The sequence below is a fragment of the Chroicocephalus ridibundus genome, chromosome 1 (assembly GCF_963924245.1).
Source record: "Chroicocephalus ridibundus chromosome 1, bChrRid1.1, whole genome shotgun sequence".
Taxonomy (NCBI): Eukaryota; Metazoa; Chordata; class Aves; order Charadriiformes; family Laridae; genus Chroicocephalus; species Chroicocephalus ridibundus.
The window spans coordinates 147,267,611-147,289,694 of record NC_086284.1 but is presented as its reverse complement, the minus strand read 5'-3'; the positions used below and the strand labels follow the sequence as shown (position 1 = coordinate 147,289,694).

General features: G+C 36.2%; 1 protein-coding gene across 25 annotated transcripts in view; it reads left to right on the top strand.

Moving 5' to 3' along the window:
- The window catches only part of C2CD5 (C2 calcium dependent domain containing 5), a 76,660-nt gene that overhangs the window by 12,746 nt on the left and 41,830 nt on the right, over positions 1–22,084 (top strand). For 7 of the 25 annotated variants that reach the window (XM_063357782.1, XM_063357790.1, XM_063357773.1 and 4 more), the window contains 8 exons: positions 686–857; positions 4,142–4,237; positions 4,784–4,939; positions 7,894–8,092; positions 10,707–10,858; positions 13,739–13,933; positions 16,361–16,446; positions 17,376–17,408. In XM_063357782.1, the coding sequence (XP_063213852.1) occupies positions 686–857; positions 4,142–4,237; positions 4,784–4,939; positions 7,894–8,092; positions 10,707–10,858; positions 13,739–13,933; positions 16,361–16,446; positions 17,376–17,408 (1,089 nt within the window). Of the gene's footprint in view, positions 1–685; positions 858–4,141; positions 4,238–4,783; positions 4,940–7,893; positions 8,093–9,600; positions 9,726–10,706; positions 10,859–13,738; positions 13,934–16,360; positions 16,447–17,375; positions 17,409–22,084 lie in introns of those variants that run through there. The other 18 variants (XM_063357890.1, XM_063357955.1, XM_063357935.1 and 15 more) reach the window with 7 other exon arrangements.

Genomic DNA, 22,084 nt, shown 5'->3' with positions numbered 1-22,084 from the left:
GCGTGTGTGTGTAGTTTGATCTTCTTGCAAGACTACGTGTTACAATTTTGCAGACGCTTCCATGAGTCATCCCATTACGTTTAGCAAACCTGATTCTTGGTTTGTGACATTCATCACAAAAAGTTGCAGAATGTCCGTCTTTGTATGTCATAAAAAACAGTTGAGGCATCTGCAGATGGATTATAGCATTTATTTAGGAGAGTACATGTTTGAAATTATTGAATTTATACAGTGAGATACATAAAATGTCTTGTTGTCTTTTAAGCCACTGACCAGTTTGGAAGGGCGAGCGCACCAATAATCATAACTTCAGAGCATAATATTCCTCTGAGATGCTTTATCTTAAATTTTCATTTTTTTAATGAAAAGTTTGTATTGTGGAGATGGGTAGACAATCTAAGGAATGTGACTTAAAACAAATCATGTGGAATTTTAAAATGGGTAATCACTGCTTTTCTGTTCTTCTCCCCGTGATAACTCTGGTTCCAGGATCTCACCAGTCAGTGAAGGGTAGAATGAAAATAAGTGAATATGTTGTTTAGATGCTGGAAATTGAAATTACAGATTTATCCGTGTCAGGTCACTGTACATAACTAACTCTCCTCTTTCTTGCATTTGTTTTTCAGCAGTGTTTCCCTGTATTTTTTTAAAATTACTCAGTTTCCATGTTAACGTTTGTTTCTAGGTAGATGATGAAGAGCTGCAAGATGAGCCTCTCCAGATCACAGTTCTTGATCATGATACCTACAGTGCTAATGATGCCATTGGCAAAGTGTACATAGATATTGATCCTTTGCTCTACAGTGAAGCAGCTACAGTTATTTCAGGATGGTTTCCAATTTATGATACCATTCATGGTAAGATTTGCTAATTTAAAAGTAAAACAATATTGCTTGAGATGTAATCTGCTTCTTACAATCTTCATTTCTGTAAGCTGTGTTCAGAAATTTGTAATAATTTTAGCCTTGGGAGCTGGAAAGCTATTCTTCTGGCAGTTTTTACCTTATTTCTGGCATGAGGAAATTTCTGGCATAGTAGTTTAGCCTAGTGTTTGGCAGAACGCCTTCCATAGAACTTGTGACAAGTGGAAAAAAATCTTCACATGGTATTTAAAATAGTACTGTAAAATGCATACTAAAAGAAAAAGACCCAAACATACTTTTCCAATTATCATGTGTTTACTAAAAGAATATACTTTTTCTGAAGTCACTTGGGGTGTGCCTTCCTGGCATGTTGGATAAACTTCACTACAGATGGAGGGACAGGATATATCTTCAGCATAAAGTACACAGAAAGTGAAGGTTTATAGCAGTTAGCTTGTTGCTTGAATACCGTATTGCAGAACATCTGTGTGCTTGCCATTTCCACCCTTGTTCATTTTCCAGTGTGAATTAAATGACCTAACTATGTTAAAAGCTAATTATAAGTCATTGTTGGGAAATAATTAATGGTATTTACTAGATGATCATCATAACTGATGCAAAGTATTTTTTACATTTAAAAGTTATATTGAAGAGGGTTTTTTGAGAAATATTGCATGTATTTTGCTTATTTACCCTTTTACTCACATTTTCCTATTGCACATTTTCTTTTGAAATTAAATTAGATGAACACTTGTCTCAGGATGTGCACAGCTTGCATGTCAGAGGGAATTCGATTTCTCAATGTTTTTCTGGATCTGTTAGCATTTCATATCTTTTTCTATTTAAGTAAAATGAGAATTTTTATAGTTTCATGCGCATAGCAGTAGATTCTGATTATCTTGATCCTTGGCGAACAGTAAGTGATGTTTCCTTTAAAAAAAAAAATCAATGTTTCTAAATTTTTATTAAAGAAAGCTTTTTTGCACCTCAATGTGATTATTTGTGAAAATATATGAACCTGAGGCACCTTCCCTTTATAGTAACTGAAGGCTTTGTTCTGTTGCCATTTTGGAAGATAGATCTTGGTGACTTTATTGCAATAATGTCAGAGTCAAACTATGAATCTAATGCTTTTGTTTATGTCATATACTTATGTGATAAAGGCTTCTGAAGACACTAGAGATCAGACTTGTCAAGAAACTTAGTCCCCAATCTGTCAGAACCTGTAACATGAAATGATTTTGTTACTGGGTGGGGAAAAAGAAGAAAAGCTCAGAATAGGAAAAGAGCAAAACGAAAATAGAATAGCTGTGTGTTGAGGCTATAATTCCATTATTAATAAGGGTTAATTCTGGCCAAAAATTAGGCTTTATCTAAAAAGTCTGTAATACCTTACTTTTTAAAATACATTTCTTCTCATGGTCAAAGTATTTTACAAACATTTACTGTGCCACCTTGTGGTTCTAGAAAGAATCGTAAATTTTCTTACTGGATTGAACTTCAGAGAGCAGCTTTACTGCTATTTTGAAACCATTTCAGGGAGAAAATGTAAAAGCTTTTTGGCGTTGGTCAGAGCTTTTTGATGTGGACAGAACTCCAGTTTCAAGGCATCTATACTCAAAGTTAGTACTTCCGACCTTTTTTGCTAAGGATATCTTAGAATCATAGAATCATAGGGTTGGAAGGGACCTCTGGAGATGATCTAGTCCAACCCCCCTGCCACAGCAGGGTCACCTAGAGCAGGTTGCACAGGAACGCGTCCAGGCGGGTTTGGAATGTCTCTAGAGATGGAGACTCCACCACCTCTCTGGGCAGCCTGTTCCAGTGCTCTGCCACCCTCAAAGGAGAGAAGTTCCTTCTTATGTTTAGGTGGAACTTCCTGTGCTCAAGTTTGTGCCCGTTACCTCTTGTCCTGTCGCCAGGGACCACTGAAAAGAGCCTGGCCCCTGACATCCCCCATCCCCCTGACACCCACCCTTTAAGTATTTATAAGTGTTGTTATGGTCCTCCCTCAGTTGTCTTTTTTCCAGACTGAAGAGACCCAAATCCCTCAGCCTTTCTTCATAAGAGAGGTGTTCCAGACCCCTAATCATCTTGGTAGCCCTTTGCTGCACCCTCTCCAGCAGGTCCCTGTCCTTCTTGAACTGGGGAGCCCAGAACTGGACACGGTACTCCAGATGTGGCCTCACCAAGGCAGAGTAGAGGGGGAGGATGACCTTCCTTGACCTGCTGGCCACACTCTGCACCCCAGGATGCCATTGGTCTTCTTGGCCACAAGGGCACATTGTTGGCTGATGGTCATCCTGTTGTCCACCAGGACTCCCAGGTCTCTTTCAGCTGAGCTGCTCTCCAGCAGGTCAGCCCCCAACCTGTACTGATGTGTGGGGTTATTCCTCCCCAGGTGCAGCACCCTACACTTGCCCTTGTTGAATTTCATAGGGTTCCTCTCTGCCCAAATCTCCAGCCTGTCTAGGTCCCTCTGTATGGCGGCACAGCCTTCTGGTGTGTCAGCCACCCCCCCCCCAGCTTTGTGTCATGGGCAAACTTGCTGAGGGTGCACTCTGTCCCCTCATCCAGGTCATTGATGAATATATTGAAGAGGACTGGACCCAGTACTGACCCCTGGGGAACACTACTCGTCACTGACCTCCAACTGGACTCTGTGTCCCTAATCACTACCCTCTGAGCTCTGTCTTTCAACCAGTTCTCTATCCACCTTACTGTCCATTTATCTAACCCACTCTTCCTAAGCTTCCCTATGAGGATGCTGTGGGAGACCATGTCGAATGCCTTGTCCCATCTTGGGACAGTCATGGTACTCAGATACTGATTTTATACCCTTCCTGCAATGGTGGTACAGAGAGAGCACTTGCACACTGCAGCAGAGGCCACTGTCAGGAGGCTGAAGGCTTCTCTTTTCCCAATCCCATCATTCTTCTAAATTCCTGTTCAGTGCAGCAGGTATTTGAGGACTGTTGTTTGGATAGCTTCACCCTCAAAGGCTGGGCAGAACTAGAGACTTCCCCTCAGATGTCTTTGGAGCAGACCTGAGAGGCAAGGAAATGTCTTCCTGCTCCTCTGGTCCAGGCTAGAATTGGCACATGAACTGCTAGTTAAACTGAAGTATTCTGGCAAGGTCCTAGTACATTCTTTGCGGAAAAGCTGATTGGTAATAGAAAGTGCATTGATTACTAATAGTAGGGAATAATTAATAGGACTAGTTTTTTATTCATTTCTGGTACAGCATGTCATTTTTCATGTTTTTTTTTTATTGATAGGTATACGTGGGGAGATCAATGTGGTGGTGAAAGTAGATCTCTTCAATGATTTAAACAGATTTAGGCAATCATCGTGTGGAGTCAAGTTTTTTTGCAGTAAGTAGAGGAAAAAAGTCTATTTGAACAGAAAACTGCCCCCCCGGCCCCATCTTTCTTTACATTTACAGTCAATTTCCCTTCTTTCACCAGCCCAGTGGAGATTACATTGAAGCCAGTGGCAAATGTAGAAAGCTGTTTAGTTTGCTTTTATTTTTTTTTAATAATTTTTTACTCTTCATGTTTCTGAGCAATGTAAATAACTGATTCCCCCCGCCTTATCTTTCTTAAGTTGCATTTCAGTGCATGTGCCTGCGCACATTGTGTTATTTTGGGTGCATATCCTGTTAGAGGCACAAAGTGAAAAGGTTTCATAATGGTACATGTTGTAACTGATATACGAGACAGTTATCTTATCGGTGTTCCAGGGTCTCCCAGAACAAAACTGCTTGGGTATGTCCACATTTTAGAAGATCATGTGGTTTACCTTCTGGAATCATTCACATCACTTTTTATGTATAATTTTATGTTTTTCTTGGAATTCTTGACTCATGGACTCATGTCTTACATCTTTTATATATATATTTTTTTCTTTTTTTTGAACAGCTACATCTATTCCTAAGTGTTACAGAGCAGTAATAATTCATGGATTTGTGGAAGAACTTGTAGTTAATGAAGACCCAGAATACCAGTGGATAGACCGAATTCGTACACCAAGGGCGTCAAATGAGGCTAGACAAAGACTTATTTCACTCATGTCAGGTATTAAACATGTAGGCCGAAATGGTTATTGCTGCTTTTAAAAATATTCACCATTTAAATAAATTGATTGGCTTAAGACAAGATTGTATATGATATTTGCTATTAATTATGCTTATTTTTTTCAGTTTACATTGTCTTCTGTTTCTGAAGGTTCTATTGTCCTAACTGATGGCCGGTATGGCTGATTTTTTTTTTTTCCTTCTTTTTTATTTTTTCCTTCTTGGTGAGGGCATGCTGCTGTCTGATCTGTTCATTGTTTTTAGCAATGTCAAAGAAACCCGTGGAACGTTCTTGAAGATGTTCTTAACCATATGAGGAGTATTACTAGAATTTTGACTCAAACAATTAAAATAACAAACTACTCCACCATCTTTGAACTACTTTGAAGTATGTGAACAAATATACACCATCCCAGATACAGTGTGTATTAATACTTATCTTACTCATCCCATCTTTTCGACGTCAAGATTGGTTCACTGTTTCTCAAGCATACTTCCGTATTGCCTTGCATCTATTCTGCCGGACATACCTGCAATTTCTGGAGAGACCGGTGATTAAAGTCAGTTGATCTCTCCACAGTATCAAGTGTCTTCACAGATTTTTACAATTTTTTTTTTATTACTGGTGTTTACAGCAATTGTGAACCAAGATCCTTTTGTTTCAGTGCCAGTAGAACAGAATAAAACACCCCTACTCTAGAGTGCTTGCGCACTAAGACAAGAGGCAATCGATTGATAGAGGTGAACAATATTGAAGGTGCAAGGAATACATAGAAATGATGACAAATAGAGTGGTTTCAGTTCTGTAATGGGCTCTTAATGTCAGGTTTCTTGTAGATACAGCTATGTCTTAAGGAAGATACTACAAGAAAAAGTGAGTTGTGTTTTGCAAGCATGTGTGGAGATCTTTAGTAAGTGGGGCAACATAAAAGAGATCCTGGAGATGTTACTCAGTATTTTCGTTAGGAAAGCCAGTATGTTTTGAGGAAAAATGTGAAAAAACAATATTGCCATGATTGATATGAATTCAGTTTTTATGAGATTTTTACTATAGGTCCCCTGGTATGTCAGTTTACAGGATTAATATATATAACATATTATATATATATAGCATAGATCTTGCCTTGCATAAATAGTGAAAATGGATAAAGTAGCACATGTAGAAGTATTCTGCTAGATCTTATTAATATTTTTATTCATGGTGGTGGTTAAGAGGGGGAAAAAACCCAAAAGACCTCATAGGAATACTATTTCATTTCTTGTAATATAATGCTTCACATTGCAATGACTGATACTGATGGCCACGCCTAAAGAATCCTGAAGATATCTGTTAATTTACGAGGCTATGGGTTTGTGGGATTGAGTGCACCCTCAGCAGTTTTGCTGAGACCACCAGTCTGTGTGGAGTGGTCAACACGCTGGAGGGAGGGGATGCCATCCAGAGGGACCTGCACAGTCTTGAGAGGTGGGCCCATGCCAATCCCAGGAAGTTCAACCAGGCCAAGTGCAAGGTATCTGAAGGGGGCCTACAAGGAAGCTGGAGAGGGAAGCCTGGATAAGGGCATGTAGCGATAGGATGAAGGGTAATGGCTTCAAACTGGAAGAGGGTAAATTTGGATTAGATATCAGCAAGAAGTTTTCGACTATAAGGGTGGTGAGGCACTGGAACAGGTTGCCCAGGGAAGTTGTGTAGGCCCTTTCCCTGGAAGTGTTCAAGACCAGGCTGGATGGGTGTTTGAGCAACCTGGTCTAGTGGGACGTGTCCCTGCCCATGGCAGGGGGGCTGGAACTAGATGATCTTTAAGGTCCCTTCCAACCTAAACCATTCTATGGTGCTATGAATGAACCAGCCTGTTCCATAGATCTCTGTCATATTATGTGTTGTATGTGTAAAAAAGAATTCAGTCTCAACCTTAGCTTGAATGGAATTTGTAGCAATTTTCACTTGGCTAGAAACTTCCATACTCTAACTCAGTCTTAGAGATTTTTCCAAGACTAGGATAGGCATAATTTCAGCCTCTTCAGAAGTTTACAATAGGAACCTGTTCTGGTAACTTTAAAACCAAGCTTCTAGAAAGCAGTAGTGATAATTTCATTCCACTTGATTTCTTAACAGCATTGACATGGGGATCCTCTGGGACAGTGAGGCTTTTTCAGTTTAACAGAGGATTTTGGAAACCTTTCATTTTCATCAGAGAGATATTTTCCACCTAGTATTACCAAGGCTATCTAGCTATATAGATCAATGACCTTTTTTTTTTTTTTTTCTTTTTTTAAAACATCATGCTAAGTGAGAATCTATGTCAGACCATTGTCTTGTAGTTACAGTCTTTCAGGCTTTATGTGCAGCTAATAGAGGAGAAGTGGCAGTCTTTTGTTTGCAGTGAGAGAATGACATATCTGGTAATCTTGTTTTGCTTATTTGGTGTTAACATTTTGTAGTTGAGGCTGCCATAGTAAACACTACTAATTTAAAAAGAGCAAAAATTATGAATTGGCTTGAAATATGCTTAAATAAGTTTGTAAATAAAAAAATTAGAGATGACTATCCACAGGGATTTCAAAGATGTTGCATTGCTCTGAACCCTATGAAGGAGTATTTTGAAACTTAAGTGTGTTCCAGCGCGCATCTTCACCATCGCTCTCTCTCTCTAAGTAAGTAAAAAAGGGAAAAACAAATGAAAATAAACCCCAGAGAAATATATTTCTGAAATAACGTGTTGTTTTCAGAAAAGATTGGGAGAAAAAAGGGAAAAAGCTGTGCAAATCATAAATATCATTATATGTTGTAGGAGGCAGAGATTGTGACCGGCTGCTTGGCATAATTATGGAAGATTGCATCTATTACCTCTTTTACTGACTTGGTTGGCAATTCCAAAAGCAGAGGCCAAAGACCACAAAAGAGCATAGGGGAAGTTTGCTGCAATTATGAGCTCTTTACCTTTTGTTTTGTAGGTGAATTGCAAAGGAAGATTGGCTTGAAGGTGCTTGAAATGAGAGGAAATGCTGTTGTTGGTTATTTGCAGTGTTTTGATTTGGAGGGAGAGTCTGGACTAGTAGTGCGAGCCATAGGAACAGCCTGCACGTTGGATAAATTAAGTAACACATCAGCATTTTTACCTGCATGTAACTCCCCATCCAAAGAAATGAAGGAGTAAGTATGAATTAATAGTTTGTAGGGAAACAAGTTTCATCTCTCTTCTTTTCATACTCATTCAGTTTTACATAACCGGTGTGATTTCTCTTTTTCCCCCAGAATTTGTTTTTCTTCTGTAGTTTTATTTGTCTGCAACTCAGTTTATATTCCGCAAATTTGAAATGTTTTAGGTTGGATTACTTATGTTATTTCTTTAGAAGCTGGAGTGGTATTCCTTACTTAATATGACTTTTTTGAATCTATATAGCAGTGGTATTATGTATCCTTGTGTTGTGATCCACCAATTTCCTAACTAATAATTAGGTCTGCCTTGACTCTGTGTTTGTATGATAAACTTTTTTGTGAGGGCTTCTTATGATATACCTTCTGTTCAAGATTTTCCAAGTTCAGTACAGTCAGGTTTGGGCATTTATGCTGAACATATAAGAAAAGATAAATTTAAATTCAGACAGTTCTGTCGGTGATTTAGAGAATGATCCTGGAGTAGTCTCGTCTTTTTTGTGTGCGCTTTGCTTTTACTGTTGCAAAACAAGTAGGGCTATTGCAAAACAGGTAGAGTTAAACAGTGTACTTGCAAAGAAAACTTTTTATGATGAGAGGTAGAATTTCTTGGTATCTATTGTATCTATTGCAGCACCAAACACAGTTCGAATGCAATTTTTTAACGTGCATACAAATTAATAGAAAAGTACTTGCAGTCGTCTTCAAATTGTTACTACTTTGTTGCTTGGATACGTTAATTATTTTGTGTTTGATAGAGCAATCCAATTTCTGGAAGGAAAAAACATCACCAAAAAGTGTACTACTTATGCTGTGTTTCCAGAGGTATTAATTGAATTTGCCATTTTCATTAACTTGAACTGTTCTGTCATTACAATAGTAATTAGGCATTTTTGTTGTGCAGGCGTCAGTATGCTCTGACTTCTCAAAATTACTGGTTTCTATTGCAAACCATAGCTTGTTTAACTTGTCTTAATTTTAAAAATTTGCCATCAAAAGAGCTTCTGGATACAATGCAGCATAAAATAACAGTGGTGATTTTTTTAAAAAAAAAAAAGGACCGGGTAACTACGAACTTAAAAAGCATTCTTAAATAAATCATTAGCTTTCGCTATGGAGCAAAATGTGGAAATTCCACCCCCTAAAGAATCTGTATTCAGCTTGGTGGTGGATGTTGTCAGAATCATTGTCCCTCAGTCCAAAAAATAGGAATGTTTCTCAAAGCCAGCAAAATCAACTAATACTTCTTATTTTTGGCTTTACTAACTTGATGCCCTGTTGCCAAAGAATTAATTACGCATTCACAAGCTAGTGCTTAAGCAGTTCCTTTTTCTCTTTTTATTTCATCTGGACTCTTGCATGCTAGGAATTTAAATTCTTAGAGTCTGCTTAAAGTAAGAGATCTCCTCTAGCTAAACTTCCCTGAAATCATTTATAACATAACTTTGCAACCTGTTTGTATGTATTGTTTTCTTTTCTTCCACCTTGGCTGCAAATTCTCTCAGGTCTCCGCTGGTTCATCCGCCAAGCCATGGATGCCGCTCGACTCACAACAGCCCAATTCACACTGCTACTGGCTCACGACTTACTCAGAACTTCTCTGTGTCTGTTCCCACTCTCATCTACACTGGTACGAGACTGCTCAGACTCAAGAGCTGGGGAGAGGCAGGCCACAGGCACAGTGGTCGCAGAGTGCAGGCAGGCAGGCAGTGTAGGCAGGTACCACCCATCTTTTCCTCCCTCATTTTCTCATGGAGACACCTGTTGTCAGTGAAGAACTACTCTGTGTGCAGCTGCTGAAACAAAGGCAATAGTTTCTTGAAAATGCCTCAGAGTCTCTTCCACAAAGCCACACTCTTCATTTCTTTTTAACGTGCTTACTTGCTAAGAAATTAAGTAAAAATAAGTTGGCTTATCTGGGGAACATTCGCTATTTTACATTCATTGGAGGAAATCACATTTTGATTGGAGTTCATAATTGCTTACAAGCATAATTTCGGTATGATATTTAGGTTTTAAAATGGTTATAGGAAGGGTATGTGCCATTTGTGGAAGAGATGGTTTTAGAGAGCAGGTAAGTCAATCTGTGCATAAGCGAACTGTTTGTCAATATAGTTGTTCCCATAAAGATTCTCCTCTTTGCTCTGTTTTTAGCTGTGGCATGCTGCTGATGCTATAGGATAAGGAAACATTTTTTTTTTCCTTAAAATGCATATGTGTGTATATACATAAATGTATGAATATGTATAAACACAAATATAATTTGAAATCATTTTTTCTTTACTAAACTAACTCAAAGCATTGTGTATTTGACCAGATTTTAAGCCATAAACTGTTTTCAATTTTTTCTTTTGCATATATATAATTTTTTTGTCACATCTCATGCCTCTCATTTGGCTTAATTGTTTCATTGTAGATTATCAGCATCTATCCGTAGAATGCTGAATGGGTAAAACCAGCATTTCTTTGCCTCTGGCCTCATCCCCAGTCTCGCACCTAAGGAATAGCTGCTGGCCCTGCCCCAGTCCCATCCTGGTGTTTGGATCATGCTGCTGTCAGCCAGGTCCTTTGGCACAGGATTACTGAATATGTTTCCACCTTCTTCTGGCAGGATTCCCTTCAATGAAGATCCCAATCCCAATACTCATTCATCAGGACCCTCCACCCCTCTGAAAAACCAAACCTATTCCTTTTCACCTTCCAAGTCCTACAGTCGACAGTCCTCTTCTTCTGACACAGATTTGAGTTTGACACCCAAAACTGGTAAGGCGCTTCCACCCACTTTTTGTTTAATTTGTGTTTCTCTTTTTATATTTTCATTCAACCCCTTTTTGCTTTTTGGCATTTAAGTTATCAAAATGATGTGGAAATTGGAGACTTCAGATAGCACACCTCAGGCTTGAAAGGGTGAAAATTTAAATCCTGCTTATATTTACGCTATTCTGGATAACATTAAAATGGCATTTGTAACACAACTGTATTCAAGTCAAAATAAAACATTTTAGAGCATTAAGGGAGTCCTAAGTAATTGCCTTTTTCATATTTCCTCCATTTCATATTACAAATCATGGGAGTACATTTCTCACCACAGTATGTTAAGGACAGTGTTACTAAACCTATGTAGTCTTCAAACCTAATGCTTTGTGCTATAAGTATTTTGCATACATTTCTCTGTGATCTTTAACTCCTTTGTGCAAATGCAGTACTAGAAATGTAGCAGCTGCTGTCTTTTTATTCTCCTTAGTATATGGAAATGGCTTTACGTACATTTTGAAAGTAACTTAAATTATACTCCAGCAATCTTCAAAAACCATTTTTCTTTCTCCATTGGTCTGTCATAATTTCTTCAACACTTTGTTTCCTCCTTCCTTATTTTTCAGTCTGTGGTTAGAATCATGTCAGTAATACTGTCAGCACAACTCAAAGAATTATTTTTTTGTTTATTCTCCATTATTTGACCAATGCTCTTAGTTTTGCTACCATAGGACAAAATATTTTGCAGAATTGTTTCTAACAGTTTGGTTGCTTTTGAAATGGTGTTTTAAATTGTGGTATTTGAAGCTCAGAATGTTCTTGTCTCCATCTAATCTAGACAATTTTTAAGCATATTAAAGTAGTTGATTCAGCTTTACTTGATAGCACCCCTTTCAAGAATTTTTCCAAGTAGATAAGTTAAATGTTGCGTTCAAATGCAGTTATATTAAATATTTTACCCAGTTTATACCCTATATATCTGTTAAAAAATGTTCCCAAGTAGGAAGCTGTCTTTCTTAGTACTATCTTCTCTGTCCTGTTTTTAAACAAAAAAACCAAAAGCACCCTTTTTTTTTTTTGTCCTTTTATGTAAATGATGACTGTTTTGTGGATAGCTGTGGTAGTCACTTGTTTAAAGGACCCGCAAATGTAACTGGATACTTATTATGTAGGAGAACCACAAATTCATGTTTGCTTTACTGAATATTTGAAAACCTGTTTCTTTTGATCAAATTTTCCATGGTAAGAATTGTGCTGTGTAAAGGATTAAAATATAACATAGCTGGTCATCTTTATGGATGTAAATGTTCTGAATTTGTGCGGGTGGCAACTCACTGTGAATTTGTCAAGTTTTTTAAAGCAGCAACCTTTTATCGTTCCTGGTGTCGTTATGTAGGTGGATGGCCCGTCTTATCTTTAGTCAGTTAATTCAGAACGGAAACAGATTGTGTAATTGGTACCTCTTATTTTTAGGTATTTTTCAAGTGTATGAAGATATTTTTTAGCCATCTTTTTAGTATTAAAGCTACAGTGAGCACACTTTTGCTTACAAGCACTGTCATCTTAGCAGCTTTTAACTCTGCTACTGAAACTTGTCTTAAGAGGATTTGCTGATTGCATTTAAAAATTCTGTATCTTGGTGTTACATACTAGATTTTGAATCTTAATAGCTTAAAAGGACAGCATCTCTTGAGTTGTTTTGTTTACCTTTTACCAAAAATTTGATGATGTGCAGAAGATACTTCCATAACATACTAAATTCAGTATGTTGTTTTTAACGATTTACTGTATATGTTTAGACCTCTTCTAATTTCCTAAGACTGTTGTTATGTTGGAATATTTCAGTGTGAAAGTTGGTGATGTTAGTGTTTAAAAAAAAAAAAAAAATCAAAAAAATGCAAACATCTCGCGACATGTTAAACTATCAAATCTGAGATACTCGTTACTCAGATTGGCTGATGTGAAAAATGGAGTATTTTCTGATGTTTCTGCAGTACATTATATTCCTCTCCATGTCTCAGTCAGGTAGCTAGTGTGGTCACGCGTTTGAGATGGAGACTAACCTGGAAAAAGAGTGCAGATACCACAATTTCACGTTATGGATAACTAAATAGAGGGGATTAGACACTTCAGCAGATCCAAGTTTCAGTTTTCAGTAGGTCCAAATCAGGAGAATATTACCTTAATGTCTTCTATAAAGTACAGTTGTGATTGTTATCCGTTCTTGTCTATACCTGGTCTTAATGTGAGGGGAAATTATTCTGTGCTGAGAGCGCTTGTTTTGGTTTGAAGTTAGATGTCTTCTGTGAATAGTGATATATTTTATGCCACTGCAAACTAACAGAATATCAAGCTGACCAAAAACATGACAAATTTTAATCACATTTTGATGTGATGTAGTATATGTTTGGAGGAAATTGAGAAGGCAGGAACTCCTTTTCTGTGTGGGAACTTAGAATTTTACAAGATCATAAAATCATAAATCACAAAACAGATCCATGACTTCTCTGGAAAATAACTTTTTCTACCTAAGTAATTAAAGTAATCAGATTAAGTATGTGAGAAGATGGTGATATTTAGTGTTTACTCCATAGTTTGTTACCAAATTATGTAGAAAATTTAAAATGAATGTTAGACTACCATGGCTTTAAAAAAAATAAATTTTCAAAATAAAGTTAATCAGGTCATGATTTTTGAGAACATGCTTCTCATTCACATTGTGGAGCTTTATTGTCATTCCATTTCTGTGTATGTTGAGAAATAACTTAGCAGTAAGTGCTGGTTCATTTGGAGAAAAAAAAAAAATTGCTTCATTTTGATTTCTTCCGTCTGTTTTTTTAGTCATCTTCTGAATCTACATCTCTTTGTCTCTATTACTTTCCTCCACAGCACCCTCCCCGCAGGGACCTAGGATTTTCCTGTTTCCCAGCTCCCCTACACTCTCTTGTGATTCCCCACATCTTAAAAAGTCCTGTCTCCTCCTCTCGGGGTCTAGCCTTAACCCTCTACACTCTAGCCATGTCAGCCCAGTTGTTCTGAGGAAAAGTGTTTCTTTCACTGAAGAGCTGCTTCTGGCTGCTTCTGGTAGGATCAATCTATTATGGCCTTTTAAACAAACTTTTAAGAAAATGTTGTTGTTAGTTGATATGGGGGCATTTAACACACAGCCTTCTATAACCCTATGTTTTTGTTCAATTAGCCTCTGAAAACTGCTGGCTACATGACTATTCATACCATCTCTCACCTCTGCCCAGAAGCTTGAAACAGCTTCAGAACTACTTAAAGGATTTGAAACATACGTAGTTTATGCTGCAGAACTTTCTCCTTTTACCTCCCAAAATTTCCTTTGGTAATTGGACTAAAATAATTTACTGTTTTGGGTTTTGGTTTTTTTTTTTTTTGGAATCCCCCTCATTCCCTTCACTTTGTTGTTCCTATATTTTGCATGGAACAAGCACTTGCTCATTAATTCATTCATAATTTATTGAAATAATGACTATCAGATGGCTAGCAACTCTGCTTTTTAATTTAATCTTTTAAACAAAACCCGTACAAACTTTTTATTTTTACTGCCTCCTTTTCCATTTCACTGACATGCATTATTTTCATAGATTTAAATTAAATAATTGATATTACTGCTTTTGTTCTGTAGAAACTATTTTGATTAGTTTGTATTTTTTGAGTTTGTTTCATGTTCAGTATTTATACTGTGTTTGTCTGTATTTAATATTGTATAGTCCCTGACAATAATGTTTAGAATCAATGCCAAATAGTAAAAGCAATTTAATCTTGCTTAATGGGACTATACAGATACTAATACTTTTGTTTCCTTATCCAAGAACAGCTAAAAATATTCATTAAAAACGATAGTATTTTTATATATAATTGTATGGTAACGATAGCCTAGTAATTTTTGAAAATGTTAGGAATTAATTAACATACATTAGTAATTCTGATCTTATTTCCAGATCTCCCAGTCTTTGTTTAAAACAAATAACTGCACTTTGATGTATATGTACAATCTCATTCATGTTTATTAGATGCCTGATCGGAAGAAAAAGGAAACTAGCAAGGAATTGTTACGTTAAAGTAGTTATAAATTCTGTAAAAGAAAATCTTTGCTTCATTCATAACTGTTTGCACTGTGGTGTTTGTATTTCATCCTGCTCCTGACACTTCTTTTTATTCTTTATCCTGTGCTTTCCTATACAACTTAAGTGTTTATTTTTGCTCTGTCAAGTTAGCACTGATGGTTTTAGATAGAAGAAATACCAACGATAGTATGTTTTTAGGCATGAAATATTGCCAAGAAAATCTGATTCACCAGCATTGTGTTTACTTTAGGAAAAACACAATCTTGGTATGTGTTTATTTTTTACTTCTGTGATTTCTAACTGTAGAGCAAATAGCTTACTGTCATACATGTAACCTGCATCTCAACACACTCAGTTCCTTGATAACAGCTAGTTAATAGCAAAGATATTAGTATATCTGTTAAACTTTCTGTCTCTTCTGAAAAGTTCCTGTGCTGGGTGATAGGGCAGGGAGTAAAATATATGAAAGAAGGAAAGAGAGAATTACCCATATTATGCAAAATCGGAATTTATTTCTTATTGTCATTTACAGTTAATCTGCAGGTTATGTGTGCAAATATAGTAATCAAATTAAGTGTGGCAGTTTTAAATGCTGAGCAGTAGTCTTTAGTGTATTTGAATGAATCAGATAAGTGAATATTTCATTGCATAGATATTAAAGAAAATCAAATTAATTGGTAATATTTTTCAGAGTTTATATTTCAAATCAAAGGATGTGCATTGCCTTTGCAATTTTCTTTTTGGTCCCAATCTTGCATTGTATAGCTACTACTGTAATTATGTGTACGGTCTTCTCCCAGTCATTAGGAAAGGTGATTTAGTTACTCTGAAACTCTCAGAAAGATGGTTTTTTATTACTTTTTTTTTTTTAATGATAATGACAGGAGAGAGAGATACTTGACTATAGAGTAATTCGGCTGAGAGGCATTGTTCAACAATGTGGAATTAATGGTGACTTTGCAGCCCTTTTTGATAAGGGCTGAAAATCTGATTATGTAGAAACCTTCTATGAAAAGCAGAGAAGGTAGATCTATATTGAAATCATAGTCAAAACTCCCAATAGTAACAAGAAAAAAAAAAAGTTATAGTAAAGAATTTCAAGCCCAGATCTTGAAGTCTTTGTATTTTGAAGGTTGGTTTTTTTTAATTCAGGTTGACAGAAGAGAGGGATCCTAGATCAGGGGCATTTTGTCAAAATGCTAAAAACCCACTACGAATCAGGTGAAAACCAAACCCCAAAACACACCCCCCCAACCCCAAATTAAACTGTGATGCTCAGTATTTTTTTCTGAAAATTAAAATTATGGGGATAATTTGACTGTTTTCAGTGACTATTTTATATATTTTTTAAATAAAAGCTTGATTACAAATTATAATATATGTTTCTTTGAATGTCATTTGTACCGATACTCTTCAGGAATGGGCAGTGGGAGTGCTGGAAAAGAAGGGGGGCCATTTAAAACTCTCTTAAGACAACAGACTCAGTCAGCTCTGGAACAAAGGGTAAGGCATTTTCTGCTTATATTTCTGATCTACTGAAGTGAATTTAGCTTGTAGTAAGTTAAATGATTCCTGTTACTTTCTGTTTAAAAATAAGTGTAATTTTTAGGTCTGAAAACTTACTGCAAATGTTGCACACTTAATAGCCCTTTTATACACAAATTATTTAAATTTTTATGTATTACTAAAGTGTTAGAAAAGTGGAACAAATAACTGTAATGGGCACAGCACTCAAGTGATTACAGTTGGTGTTATAAGAAAGAGTTATAGCAAAAATTACTTCTATTTATTCTCTGTAAGTCTCTGTGTAAGTTTAATACTTTACCATCATTTGTTTAGTGAAGTTTTTAAAGAAGGCAAATTCAGAAACATTGGAATGGCTATAAACAAGGTGAAAATCCCATTCATAATGGCAAAACTTTCAGTTTGAAAAATGGAATTGATGCATAATTTAGCTTTCGTTCCACTACATGAAGTGGCGTGCATGTAGCCTTTAGAAAATGGTGACTTAAACCTAACTCACTTCCCAAGCAATAAAGGGGCTTTATAGATTTACAGCTTTTTGGAGAACCTCTGTAGGACCCAAAATGCTGTTTATTGTTATGCTGAATAGGCTGTATAATAAAAACAGTGTTTTAAATTCTTTGTTTAAATTTTGGAATGAGTCCTTGCCACTTTTTGTAATAGATTATGTACTGCTTTTGTCAAAATGTTATCAGTGAGGTGTCTTGAAGGAAGAAATGTGAACGTTTACCTATTTAGAAATAAATTCTAGTTTAATTAACTATTTCTGTCTACCTGAACTACTTGCTTAGAACCATATACGTTTGTTGAAAACAAAATTGGCTACAACTGTGAAATATAAGTGAATAGCTGCTATTTTGAGTAAGTGGATGATTCTCTTCTCATTTTTTGTGTTATCCGTTGCTAAGGGAGGATCGCCTCATAGGTTCTGTAGAAGGCGGGTATGTTCCAAAACATTGTGTGACGCTTTGTAGCCCTTTTTTCTTGTATTAAGGATTTCTAAACAATTATTTGAAGTATTTTCATTTTCTTTTTTGTGAGATTTTGCAGATTTCTTTGTAATCTTGTTTATGTAGGATTTTTTTATTTGTTCTGTTATTTTTAAAATCATTTATCAGATTGGCATATTTTCCTTAGTATTTTGCATGTTGATACGTATAAGTTAAAATTTTAATTTCTCTTTAAATACAAATCCATGGCTTTTTGCTTTTAATGTTTCAGTTTGAAAAAAGTGCTTTAAAAAGAACCTTTTCTCTGTTTACCTTTGTTTTTTGCTAGCAGTTCAGACATTTCATGGCTATCTGTTATTTGTTTAGGAAGCTTTTAAAAACAATTAAAAATGTAAATTAAGAGCACTTAATGTATTTTTAGAGATTGAATTATTTGCACATTGTTTGGATAAGGCCTGTATATTGTCTACTGGAAAAAAATGTCTGTAAAACATGCTGATTTTGTTGTTAAGATGTAGCAAAGCATGTGGACAGTTAATTGATACAAAAAAAATGTTCGTACTGTCTGACAATGTCATACTGGATGTGTTTTTGCTGTGGTTATCTCTTTTGGTTGCCTTAAGGTTGAGTTACTTAACTCAAATGAACATTTACAAGTTATTTTGTCTGTTTTAATATTGCACACGTAAATAGTGCACTCTAGTTACTCTAATCTCTGGATTATTTAGCGTAGTGCTTATTTGGGAAAACAAAGAGCAAATTCGATATCTATAATATATTTCCACGTTTATTATATATATAGTAAGTTCTTTCGAGTCTTAGTCCAGTTTACTTGGGTATATGGTAATGCTAAGGCATATTAAAACCAGTTCATTTAACTGGATGCCTCCACAGCTTTTTTTTTTTTTTTTAAATCAAATGTATGTTTAATGTGTTACTCAAATAACCCTAATTGCAAACCAGAACAGATTTTGTTGGAAGGGTAACGTTACTCGATTTCTTCCAGGAAAATACACCAGCTGTGGGAAAACTCACATACATGTTATGTTCTACATTAATACATTTTTAGCAATTCGCAGCATGCCTGTTGGTAGCAAGTGTAACTATAGCCCGGATATCTTTGTGTATACTCTTATCTATACATGTGTATGCTGTATTTCCAGCAGTGGGAAAATTTGAGCTTACTTTACTCATAAAAAATTAGTCTATGTTTTTGTAGAAATGGCCAAATGCTGCTCTTGGTGGTATTTTGTATTTCTACTGACCTCAACTTGGATAAATGCTGTTTTATTCCTCCACGTTTGCATTCTGCAAGTGCTTGAGAGATTTTTACTGCTGCCTTTTCAAAGTGGAGATCTGTTGATCTTCATCTCTGAAGAGCACTGCTAGATAACTGTTGTGTTAGAGTGCAGTTCTCTGTGTGATTCTTTTGCCTGACTTAAGCAACTTTTCTTTCCAGCAACTTCTTGTTACTATCTAGCCCTTCCCCTCAGTTTGGTTGAAGAAAAATTGTAAGATGTTTTGACCGCCTTATGAGATGGTAACACAGTAACAGTGCTTAGAATAAAAATAATTCAACCAGGAAATTAGCAGTATTTTAATGGGGACCAGTTCCCTCCTCTGATTCAATCCCAAAAGCTCTATGAACATACCTGAGCATTATGAGTATTAGCTGAGGGAGCGGTGCAATGATGGGAATGAGTGAATGGCTGGAAGGGAATCTGAGAACTGCTTCAGCTGGCACTAACACCAAATGATACGTGTGTGTACCCTTGTTCCATGTGCTTTTTCATTGTTTTGTGTGTCTTTATATGAAATGTAATTAGAAAAGCATACTAGCAATACATGTACGCGTATACACAAACGTTTTTAAATATTGTATTAAACAAATATTTATAAGGATTTTATTGTAGCCTTATCAAACTTTCCCCAAATGCCAATTATAAAATCTCATATGTAGTTTCAAGGATTAAACCAGTGGTGGTTCTTTCATGGTCTGTGCAGTCAATGACTGTGAAATGGCATGGTGAATTAGTAATGGTATAATGATTGACCGTCTTCAGTTGTAGCTTGGAAATTTTAAGATCATCGTGTCTTCTCACACGTGGGAATACTCTGTGCTTACATCACCTTGATGTCAAGATAGTCCTTTGCAAGTTGCAGTAATAGGGGAGACTTGTAATATGGAAATGCTGCATCTGGTTCTTATGGAATCTCTGTTTTCCATGCAATAAGTATAGCTTTATAATTTTGAAATATTGTGGATGACCACATGTAATTGAGGCTGAAACTTGTATTTGAGTAATATAGTAATAAAACCCCCCAAACCTCTAAATGAGCTCAAAAAAGAAAAAAAAAAATGGGGGGAGGAGGGGAAAGCCCATCATACAAAGGGATGAAATTCTATCTGCATCAGAATGAATGAGACATTGTTAATGGAGAAGGAGCATGTCAGAAGGGTTCAGTGAGTCAGTTACCCGGATTTGTCTTTGGCTGAAATTAACTGGTGAGACATAAGTCTAATTTTAGCATGTATCATAATAGACGCTTGCAAGTGTCAATATATTGATTGTGATAAAACCATGTTACTAAAGTTTTATTCCTGGTTTTTGGTGTAGGGAATCAGGCAAACTGCAAGTCTGAACACGTTGTAATTACTTGCAGTACACAGCCTTATGAAAGTGAACAAAAGATGAATCTCCACATAGATTAAAAAGCATCACATTTGCTTATGTTTTAGAGCATGGAGTATTGTTCACTTTGTTTACTACATACTGCTTTAGCACAATTTAAGTGTGAGTATATATATGTATGTATAAAATATAAATGTAGTATAGGCTTAATGGAATTTCATACAGGTGGCATATGCAGTAGACTCTTTTATTGATTCTGTAGTTATGGGGAATTCATTATTTTTAATGTCATTAACTACATTCAAGGGACCGAGCAAATGTGTATGTTATATATACAAATTTAAATTACGCAGAACGAGTGTCATGGAATTACACAGGGATAAATACTATCAGTATACTTGTGCATCACTGTGCAGTTGATATTGCAGAACCCCACAGTGAAGGAGGATTATAACAAAGTATTGATGTACTACATCTTTTTCTATTTTTTTGGCATGAGAAACGTACAGAAAAGGAGTTCAGACTGTGTTGTAGTCAGAGCTTTCTGACTATTTTGATAACCTGCAGAGCACCTTGTGATCTGTTAAAACTTTCTGGGGGAATCTTTTTGTAGCCCTCTCTAGGGATCCAGCGGTGCTCCTGAAGACAGGTTAGTCAAGCAAGTTTGCAGAGTCCTATGGTGAAGCCTTCCTGCTTTTTAACTGCATTATAAGGCACAACTGCAGGTTTTGGGGGTTGGTTTTGGTTTTTTCTTCTGGTTGCTGATACTATGGTTGCTGATTTCAAAGTTTGCCTCTTACTTTTGAAAGTCTAGGCTAAACAAAAACGCAGAAAACTTGAAGTTTGTAGGACCTTTTAAAAGTTGTAAGAGTTCTTATAAGAAAGGTGCTAAGAATTCTGAAGTGTTACTTTTTAAATCTACATTGGGCTTTAGTTTAAGAGGACTCTTCATGCCATGTATTGCTGGAAGAACCACGATCCTCATTTAATCTGCAGCATGTACACTGTTTAGGTAGAAGCTCAGTTGAACTGTACTGTTGCTAGTGCTTCCAGTATGTGAGAAAGGAATCTATACTGTACTTTCTCTCATATAAGATTATGGTGTTTATTTTTTCCATTTAATCATCATGACTAGACATGCACCATGACTGCATGATTTTTCTTTTCTTTTTTTGCCTCTCTGCATTTAGAATTGCTGAACGTAAATCTGTTGCCTTTCCCCCATAAGTGTGCTATCGCCTGTATATTAGACATTCCATAGAATGTCTCTGTGGAAAATAAAATCTTCCAGTTTTGGTCTCACCTCCTTTGAATATGACTATTTTATTTCATCACGTGTGTCATGAAAAATTACAGTTGTCACTTACTTTGCCTCTTGTATGAACTATGTTTTTGAGTAGTTGCTGAAACTTACAAATTCTTAGTTTTTACTAATTCATAATTAAAATTAATTCATGCATATGAATTGAAATTGAGTTTCCGTATAGGAACTTAGAATTGTATTTCAAAGACTTGTACTGTATTGTAGAAGATGGATATTTGCTTGTTACGTTTAGAGCTTACGACACGGGCAAACAAGTCAGTTAATATTTTTTAGCTATGTTTTCCTGTAAAAGATGTTCATCATTCTTGCAAGACTACAGTTTGTTTTACCCTGTGCTTCAGGATCAAACTGCAGTCAGATGTAACAAGACGACCTTAAAAATGGAGAAAAATGTTCATTTTTTCCTATCACCTAATGAAAGTAGAATTATGTTGTTTAGTTGCTATCCTCAAAGTGGACCAGTAGAGCCTTTGTTAACAGAAATGTGTAAAGTTTTGATTATTTATTGATACTGTGCTGAAATACAACTCTATGGGGGAAAAGTATTCTTACATTGTGTAACACCTCTTCTTTTGTTATACTATGGGTACGTGAAGAGGTATGGTTACGTAGTGCTTAGTAAGCTTGAAGGACATGTTTGGCCTAATGTAACTGCTTTGCTTGTGTTTCAGGGAAATTAGCAATTCACTGCATGTTTATTGGCAATCAGC